Source organism: Stegastes partitus, unplaced genomic scaffold (genome assembly GCF_000690725.1).
Source record: "Stegastes partitus isolate 25-593 unplaced genomic scaffold, Stegastes_partitus-1.0.2 Scaffold64, whole genome shotgun sequence".
NCBI classification, from domain to species: Eukaryota; Metazoa; Chordata; class Actinopteri; family Pomacentridae; genus Stegastes; species Stegastes partitus.
Window position 1 is genome coordinate 685,287 of NW_007577795.1, and position 9,750 is coordinate 695,036.

The following is a 9,750-nucleotide window of genomic DNA, read 5'->3' on the forward strand; positions in this document are numbered from 1 at the left end:
TTTCTGTCTCACTAATTTGCTTTGAGGGAGCAATTTGAGGCCAGGAAGCAACTCGGCACTTGGTCACGCTCGTGGATGTTTCTCTCATCTCAATTGTCTCAATGCATCATTAAAATATAATGATTGTCACTACAGTACTTCTTGATGTCAACCCAAATTCTAGAAATGAATACAAAAAGTCTGAACAGAATTTGAACTTGTTAGATGTAACTTTGCTATCACTTGTCAACACTAGATGGTGCAGCTCTATTGCGGACATATTCATGAAACCCTTATCTATCCCACCACCTTGCTGCCTTAAAATGTGTGATGCCGTTTGGTTGTAAACATGGTCCTAAACTTTCAGTCCTTTATGTAGATTATTATGTTATGTAGAAATGTAGTTTATTTGCAGCATGAAAATGAAAAACATGCACAGAGATATCCAGCTGAAACTTATGAATTTGTCCTTTTAATATGTGTGTTTGGGAATAGTTATTTAAACAGGCAAAAAAAACACTAAAGAGTAGACACAACTTTGTGATGCAGCAATCCATAACTAAAACATCAATGACTTTAGGCTTTTCACACATAAGGTTAATGTTTGACATATCAAAAGTTTTATTGGCAAAATGGGTAACCTGGGAGTGTCTCATTAGGAGAGTGCATCTATGTGCTATGAAATGATCGTCACTACTGTCCTATGTGATGTTAGTACAAAGTTAAGGAATTAGAAAAGAAGTCTGAGCAGAATTTTAAATCGGTAGATGTAATAATAATATAACTTTATTTGTCTAGCACCTTTAAGAACAACATTTCACAAAGTGCTTTGACAGGTAGAACATAAAGTATCAAGCAGGACAGGGCAAACAGGTAAAAACAAAATAATTAATAAAAAGTGTATGCAAACACATGTATATATATACACTGTAAAAAAAAAAGGACAATATCACACAAGGGGGTTAAGAGAGAAGCTGAAGAGAACATCAAAGATAAAAAAAAATAGGTTAAGATCAGGAGGTTAGAAAGAGGGACTACAAGTAGTAAACATTTTAAAATGGATAAAAGGACAGAGTGATAAAAGAGAAGTAAACGAGAACTTTACTTGAATGCGAGTCTATAAAAGTGGGTTTTAAAAAAGTAACTTTGCGTTTTGTATCACTTGTCAGCGCTAGGTGGTGCACGTTTACAGAGGACATACGAATGAAACACTTTCATACTGAGCCTTTGTTCTAACTGCTGTGAAGCTGCTGTAAAGTCTTAAACTGCTTCATGGACCTTTAGTGGAGAATAAATCCCTTCTTATGCAGAAAAATGTGTTTTATTTGCAGGATGAAAATGAAAAGCAGGTGCACAGATATATGGCTGAAACTGGTGAATTAGTCCTTTTAATATGTGTGTTAAATAGACAAAAACACTGCAGACTAACTCACAACCCTGTCAGCAGCAGGTGGTGCACTTCTATGGAGGACACACAGATGAAACGCTCTATATGCAAAGAAGCTGTCTTAAACTATATGATGGGTGCAGAAACTTGGTTGTAAATAATCCCCTTCTTATGTAGAAAAATGTATTTCATTTGCAGCATGAAGCAAGTGCGCAGATAGATGGCTGAAACTGGTGAATTAGCCCTTTAATATGTGCCTTAATTCGCTTATTAGGCAAAAACAGTAAAGACTAGGTCACAGTTATGCAACACAGCAAACCATATGTAACTGAAGCAGATGATACAAAGGTACAGATTTAAGGCTTTTCACACACAACAAGGTTAATGTTTAAAATATAGATGTATCAAGAGTTTTATCGACAACATGGATAAAGTAGGAGTGTCTCCGTTTCCAGGCAACAGCTGCTTTATCACTGAACTAATGAGCCAAAGGCGGTCAACTCCTCTGTTTGTCTTCCAGAGAAGACTGCTTTCACCTGTGCGCCCTGCCTTTCTTTAAAGCACCATAAAATCCAGTGCTGATTCCTTTCACTCAAGTGTGTAAACCAGTTACAGCAGACTGCATCTTTTTCCACCAATAGTCACAGAGGGTAACTTATTAAGCATTTGAAACGTGCCTCTGATAGCGTATGAGAGGGGAATTCCATCTCTCACTTTTAATGCACTGTTTAAAGCAATTCTGTGTGGTCACATGGTCTGTGGTGTCGTGATGCCTGATATGAAGTCACGTACACCAACACCGACACCACGCACACACATCAATACTATATCCTTCCCCTTCTGTCATTGTTTCCCTAAATAACCTCGCAGCTGCGTGATAGGTGAAGTCAGGTTGTGACTGTAGTATGTACCCTTTGGCCCATGCGGTACATTTGTCTTCTGGGGCACGTCGACGCCTGTCCACACCTTCAGTCTTGTTTACATTCTCCACAGCTGTGAAATATGACTTTAATTTATGTGGCGCTTTATGATAACAGAAAAAAACTGACAGGCGACTGAGAGGAAGGAAGTGTTTTAAAATATGAAGCAGCCCTTGCTGACGTGTTACCCTGCATGTAAGTGAAACCAAATAGAGAAAGGGTTCCCTGATCAGGAAACAATAGCCAGAGTCGGGCTCTTGTTCCCTCAGCACCCTTTGGTCAGAGTTTAATAAGTCATGAGAGGTCCAGTCAGTGCCACAGTGCAGCCAGCAGTCCAGCGGATGTTTTCTGATGTTTTTGCTCTCTTCTGAGCTACGAGATGCAGCTCAGCTAAGAGGATTGTATCTCATTGTGAAACACAATGGGAGTGTTGATGCCCACACAGCCATAAACTAAGCAGATGAGAGCGTCCACCCGTTGCTTTGGATGGCAGTAATTACTTTACAGCCTTCCTCGCTGTTAACACCTCAACATACACGACTCTGCCAGCTACATTCAGAACCAACCCAAATAAAATGCAGTCATTAGACAATGAGGAAGCAAAACAGCCCCTGGTTTGATGACAAAGTTCACTCTCTACTTTGTAAACTGCAGTTCATGAAACAATCATTTCTAAGGAGCCATTTAGTTGCTGTTGTTTCATTCATACTGAGTTGTCAAATACTGTATTAAAGTTGCTCAAATGTGAGAACTTGTTTTGTGGTTGTAATATGATCAAAAGACCCAGAAAAGCTGCTCAATGGATTTTGAGGTGATATTTGTTTTTGGGAAATAATGAATAAGATTTAAGCTACTCTTTGAAATCACTAAAGGTGATGAAGAGGAAGATTGAACAAAAGTTTTGAATGGCTCTGTGCCATTGAGCTGTGCCTATTCCAAGGAACTGGTGTTGATGAAATGAAACAGAGCTATAATGTTACCAATAGATGCCATAAATTCCTCAGACAAAGGCAGGTCTTTCAATTTCTGCACCGGGTCTCTTTTTCGACTTTAAAAAACAAATGGATTATGAGTTTATAAAACCATTGAATCTGTTGTGGAAAACACAATAATAAGCTTATATATTTAGTTATATTTTGAATTATCATCTAGTGCCTAATTTTGAGCTTTCCTTTACATTATCAAAGACATTTCTACCATAAATTGATGCAGAAAAGGCACAAATTAGTGCATAAAACTTCCAGAGAAAGCAGAAAATGAAGTGTTTGATGCACAATATTCAAACAAAGCCTGCACCCATGCACCTGTTCTTGCCGAGTCAAACTGCCCGCAGTGAAATCTGTTTTACAATGTAGTGAGTACATATAAACGCAACTCAATAAAACTGGCTAATTAGCCCATTTGTTCATGCAAAAATGTTCAAGGGATAGTTTGACATTTTCTAATGTCTGTTTACAATATCTTTGAAGCTACAGCTAAGGTTAGCTGAGCTTTTGAGCATTGTCTGTCTGCTATCCTTGCTTTCTTTTCTCTTTGCCCTCGCCCCAACCAGTTGAAGCAAATGAGTGAGCTCCCTGAGTCTGGTTCTGCTGGAGGCGTTTCTCTTCCCGCTGTGCTGCTGGAAGGGACTGATTGGTTTTACTGGGTTTCTCTCTGTCTCAAATCATCAAACTTTTAGCACCAATTCTGGCTACAATTTGCCTGAATTTTATTATAGCTTAAAATATGGATATCTTTTAATAATATTTGTGAAAGTTTACCTTTACAACTTTACAAAATTGTTAAAAAAAATTGCCTCAGCCCACTTTCAGCACATTTTTTGCACGTTGATATTTGAGGCTATGGTTGGACGACAATATCTCAGGAACTATTAAAGACAAAAGCCTGAAATCTTTACAGATATTTCTCCTCATGCTGTTGATTTGGAAGAACCATTTTTTGAAACACCAGAAAATTATGCCATCTAGCAATGTTTTTGTTTTTGGGGTGCAACATGTCGTACTTAAAGTTCAACAAAAATAACTCCTTCAATTTGCAATGAGGCGCTGCAAGGTGGCGCAGTTGGTAGCACTGTTGTCTCGCAACAAGAAGGTCGCCGGTTTCTGTCCTGGTGGGGGCACCGGGATCTTTCTGTGTGGAGTTTGCATGTTCTCTCCATGCAGCGTGAGTTCTCTCCGGGTTCTCCGGCTTCCTCCCACAAGGTCCAAAAACATTTAAGGTTAATTGGTGATTCTAAATTGTCTGTAGGTGTGAATGTGAGTGTGCTTGGTTGTCTGTCTCCATGATAGACTTCGCCCGAAGTCAGCTGGGATAGGCTCCAGCATCCTGCAACCCTAGTGAGGAGTAAGCAGTTTATAGATAATGGATGGATGCATAATTTGTAACCAAGTATTTCACTTTAAATACTATTCCATATGTTTTGTTTTGTATTATTTTAACAAGCAACTGCACATGGTTCAGAAAATATCACTTGCTGACTTTTTCATTTTTTAACTGCCCTATTAATTTTTAGTTTTAAAAAAAAATATTATTATTAACGTGTGCTCAAAAATGGGACGGTTCGTGATGGCTTCAGTTTATCTTCATATTTCAACTCATCCATAATCAGAGATTATGTTGTCTACTTTTTTAATATTGTAGATTGTAGATCAATGACATGAGAAATGACAGAAAATTTCAGATTTTTATTTTTATTAGTTCCTGAGATGTTGTCATCTGAACTCGTCTCAAATTTCCATGCGTGAAAAACCTGCTGAAAGTATTTGATACATCAATCTAAATTTTTACAGCACAGACGCTGTTTCAGACATCTGTAGTTTAGGTTAGAAAAGTTTTAATGAAATCAGGGATGGTTGAGCAGAAGGCCCCCAATGGCTTGAGATGGAATAAACTTAAATTATTGTAAGATCTTGTTTTTACTTTGCAAAGTATCCTGAGGTGACTCATGTTATGAATTAGCATTACATAAATAAAAGGAAACTTGAATCTGGTGTATGATGCATTATTTGAGAACTATTTTCAGTTGGATGAAAACTATTGAGTAATTCGGGAGTTGTACGATTGAATCTCAATAAACTACAGCGTCCATGTTCACTCTAATAGAGAAACATTAATGCTTTGGCTGTTTTTAATTGTTTAACCCCTTTCTAACATGTCATAGCAGAAAAACAGCTGCATTTTAAATGAACTCAATTCAATTCAGCTCCTTCATCTTCAGATTCCTGGTTTTGTTGTCTCCCTGAATACAACGGATCCACCGTTAGTGCTGCTGATAACACCTGCGCTTTTCTCATTTTTGATGAGTCAATATACCTGCTGTGAAAAAGACTAATGAGGGGTTAAAGCACAGAGCATGAAGTGTTGACTGCACAGACAAAACTTTTTGTGTTTACAGGCCAAACTAACAAACTTGTTGGGAGTCAGATGATACTGTAAGAGGAGATGCTAATCAAGGATATTCCTTAAAGAACAGACAACACTCTGAAAGCATGTTGACAACAATAATTTATTGACACTGTACAGTACAATACTTTGCGTTTACATTCTGTATCTTTAATGTTTAGACACTTGTACACTCACATATACAGTTCGGACATCTGGGTTGCTATGACAACCAGCCTCCATGTCAGCATGACATCTGGCCTCTTTGTGAAATAAACCACAACAACCTATTTAATAACACATTCTTTCTTGCTGCAGTCAAAGAAACGCAGATGATGTTTATTCTACTTTTTCTGTTACAGACTTTAAGGCAGTATGAATATCTGTTTCCATGTTTTTCTGATGTCGATGTGGATGGATGTCCTTGAGACGGGTCACCACAGAGCAGGGTAAAACCCCACCAGTTGAGCAGAAGCATTTCCGCACACTGTTTGTCAAAGCATCCTAGTTTGTGCAGAAAGGATTCTGTTAGACTGATGGGGGGCAGGCAGCTTGTCAGACTCTTTATAGGAGATGCCCACCTTGTTTTGTTTTTTTTTTACTTGGTGAGGCGCTTCACCAGCTCCAGCTCCTCCACGGGTTTCCACTGCTGATTGATGGTGATAAGCTGCAGGGAAAAGCCATAAATAAAAAAACAAAAAAAACAAAAGGTTTCACACGACCCATTTGAAAGTGTTACAGCGACTTAAAGCAACAGGTACATTCATTTCTCTGATGTCACAGGACACGACTAGAAGGAATGATGACATTTCGTCCTCAGTGACTCAGCACATTGCAGCTGCCGGCGGGAAGATTCTGCTTGCATTTAAGTGCCGCTAAGAATCAAACTTCATGGGTGGTTGTGGTACAGGTGGAAGAGCGTGTTGTTGTTGTTGTGCAACCCCAAATTGCACCTGATGTGTGTAAACTAGTGTATGAGATGCAATAGTCATAAAGCAGTTTGTAAACCACTAAAGTTAACAGGTGCTATATAAGATGCAGTTTATTGATTAACTTCTATACAAACATCCCAGTGCATTAGAGGTTACCTTTTGGGGTTTTGATGGGTCCACTCTTTCCCATGGTTCTGGGTTTCTGGTCTTATTCAAACTATAAACAGTAAATTAAAATGTCACATTACTATGAAACTTGTGCCCAATTCCCATTCCAGCACAAAAACAAGAAAAGGTGCAATGTAAAGCAGTCTAACAATTAAATAAATACAGTAAACACCATTTTATCGAATGAGAAATAAAAACAAAATACCACTCACATAACATCAGGTTTAGTAAACAGAAAGTAGAGAGCAGCAGAGGTGGCTCCTGTTGCAGCAAAAGCCATGAACCCTATCAGAGGGATCAGCTGGAAAACACACATATGGTTATTTTTTTTAAACATCCAATATAATAATGAAATGCAAGTAATTCCCTGCATTCTAACAATCTAAGTCTCTGCAATACAAAGTAAAAAATGTAAACAGCTTACCTCCTTTTTCTTGCTCAACATTTGGAAAAATCCAGACATTTTTCTAAGTTTTCAAACACCTAAAAGAGCAGTGAAAAGTTATTTCCACTTCGCGATGAATATTCTAAGGTTGAGCATCCAACTGTTGAATCAGAGGACAGCTGTGTGCGACACCTCTCACCTGCTGCTGAGAAATTCTCTTAGAGCAGCGACCCGCGAGCCAGACTGATGTAGGCTGGATGAGAGGTTGTACGAGGTAAAAGGCACGTAGACAGAAGGAGCTTCCTGCACTGAAATGCATCGCTGGGGGGGACAATCAACAGATCCGTTCAATGAGATCAATACATTCTGTGAGCGTGCAGCGCCATCCTGTGGCTGCGTTTCAAAAGTGAAAGTCGTCAGCTGGTAGACGGTATGACAGCCAGACAAGGTCATTTTAAACCCTTCATGATGACAAAAACACACGAGGCAAGACAAGTCAAGTTTTACTGGTTTTATTTCAAACAAGTATTTGAATTCTAATACAGATTATCAATGCATAATCATAGGTTTGGTTGTCATCTGGGAGCTGTTTGATATGTGTTGATCTGCTGAGCAGTGAGAGATGGGCTCATTTTATTTAGGGACCGCAGGAAATGTGTGTGTTCGATGGTTGAAGCCTCCATGTTTTTGTCTAACAGTGCCAAAAGAGCAGCCTGGAAAACAAACAAACAAACAAAAAACATATATCAGACATCTCTATTGTAAGTATTTCTGTGCATCAACACATTTTGTATTTTATTTACCTCTTTACACAGATTTTCCAGGTCAGCTCCAGAGTAAAGCTCAGTGTTTGTCGCCAGCTCCTCCAGACACACATCAGAGCTAACAGGCATCAACTTTGTACACACCTTCAGGATGGCAAGACGAGCCTAGACACACAAAATGAGGTTTAGTTGAAGAGTAGTTAATGCTTATCGTCTTTTATATCACTTTCTTTTAGGACTGCTGTTATACTATAACTTTACATGCCCTTTGGACTGATGACAATTTACCTGCTGCTCAGGTGGCGGGACATAAATGATGTGGTCTAGCCTGCCAGGTCTGAGGAGGGCGCTATCTAAGCAGTCGGGTCTGTTTGTGGCGGCTACAACCATCACATCTTTGTTGCACACTTCCTGGCAGTCCAACTGAGGAAACAAGAGGAAAAAAGGGCACAAATTGGTGATTAAAACAGCTCGTATTGTTAAACTTCAAGCACATTTCCGTGACATCTGACCTCCTCCTGTGGGTGACTCTCCTCCGCTCCTTCAGCCTGGAGGATCTTTTCCGTCCCCCTCCTCTCCAGCGTCTTCAGGCCAACCCCATCCATCTCATTCAGGAGGACAGACAGGAGGCGCGTCTGTACGCTGTTGGGGGTCTGACTGTTTGACCGTGAGCCGATCAGAGAGTCAATTTCATCAAGGAACAGAATACAGGGAGTGCAGGCCCGAGCCTGGCGAAACAGCTGCGTGACAGACAGACGCAGGTGTTTATGGATGAAACATGCAGCAGCACAGAAGCATTATTGTTTGTATGTTACATACTGTGAAATGAAACTACCTGTGCCAAAGCTTTCTCCGAGTCTCCCACATAAGGAGAGTAGAGCTCGGCACCGCTGACAGACAGGAAGGCGCAGTGGGAGGAGGCGGCTGCAGCTTTAACAAGCGTCGTCTTGGCGCAGCCTGGAGGTCCGTAGAGCAGCACACCACGAGGCCGGCTCAGACCGAGACGAACAAACGCCTCAGGGTATCTCATGGGCCACTCGATACTCTTATGTGGAGAAACAAGAGCACAGATGGAGGGAAAGTAAGTTATTTGCAATGAGCTGTCAGTACTTTGTACTTTTTGTTGTATACTTTCTAGAGCTCCAACTACTTAACTTCTGTTTTCACTGTTGATTAATCTATACATTATTTTCTTCATTAATTAATTAGCTATTTATTCTATAAAATGCCAGAAAATGGTGAAAAATGTCCATCAGTGTTTCCCAAAACCTCAGATATTTTGTTTTTGTCCACAAGCCCCAAATATTCAGTTTACTCTCACAAAGGAAAGAAACCAGAAAATACCTACATTCATGAAGCCAGAATCAGAGAATTTAAGCAGTTTTTTCCTTAAACTCAAACTGATTAAGTGATTATTTTAATAGGTGACAAACTAATCGACTAATCCGTACAGTTCAAATAGTTTCAGTGCCGCCATTCATTCAGCTACCTGTCTGAGTTTGAGCTTGACCTCGTCCAGGCCTCCTATCTGCTCCCATGTCACTGGAGAGAGCTCCGTCCTGCCCAGGCTGCTCCTCAGGCAGGAGGGACGCACTGACTTCAAGGCCTCCAGGAAGTGCTTCATACCCATCGCCTGCTCTCCTGAATCCTGCAGACAGCAATGTAGAGGAAATAGTGCAAAGAGCATACACAAAGTCATGTCTTTAACCCTATTGAGAGCTTTGGCATACATTTAAAATTCAGTTGATCTTACTTCATTTCAGCAGAATTACCCACTCAGTATCTAAAGGCTTTCTAGGGAGTCCTTGGTACATTTATTTAAAAATAAAAAATG

At 39.8% G+C, this 9,750-nt stretch overlaps 2 protein-coding genes across 3 annotated transcripts in view; both read right to left on the reverse strand.

The window, feature by feature from the left end:
- Positions 1–5,772: 5,772 nt before the first annotated feature.
- On the reverse strand, positions 5,773–7,438 carry cunh15orf48 (chromosome unknown C15orf48 homolog). 2 transcript variants are annotated; one of them, XM_008276067.1, is made up of 5 exons: positions 7,352–7,438; positions 7,192–7,250; positions 6,980–7,068; positions 6,756–6,816; positions 5,773–6,334 (listed from the first exon to the last, which is right to left on the reverse strand). In XM_008276067.1, the coding sequence occupies exons 2-5, from the start codon at positions 7,228–7,230 to the stop codon at positions 6,266–6,268; spliced, it is 258 nt and encodes an 85-aa protein (XP_008274289.1). In that variant the 5' UTR covers positions 7,231–7,250; positions 7,352–7,438; the 3' UTR covers positions 5,773–6,265. The 2 variants fall into 2 exon arrangements, with proteins under 2 accessions (XP_008274289.1, XP_008274288.1); XM_008276066.1 differs by having other exon boundaries at positions 7,192–7,391.
- A 210-nt stretch (positions 7,439–7,648) lies between these two features.
- Positions 7,649–9,750, reverse strand: part of afg2b (AFG2 AAA ATPase homolog B) — a 6,376-nt gene continuing 4,274 nt past the window's right edge. Inside the window, exons 6-11 of the mRNA XM_008276068.1 lie at positions 9,406–9,564; positions 8,752–8,961; positions 8,429–8,656; positions 8,205–8,339; positions 7,956–8,081; positions 7,649–7,865 (exon numbers count right to left, since the gene is read on the reverse strand). Of these exons, the coding sequence (XP_008274290.1) occupies positions 7,728–7,865; positions 7,956–8,081; positions 8,205–8,339; positions 8,429–8,656; positions 8,752–8,961; positions 9,406–9,564 (996 nt within the window). The 3' untranslated portion in view covers positions 7,649–7,727. The remainder of the gene's footprint in view (positions 7,866–7,955; positions 8,082–8,204; positions 8,340–8,428; positions 8,657–8,751; positions 8,962–9,405; positions 9,565–9,750) is intronic.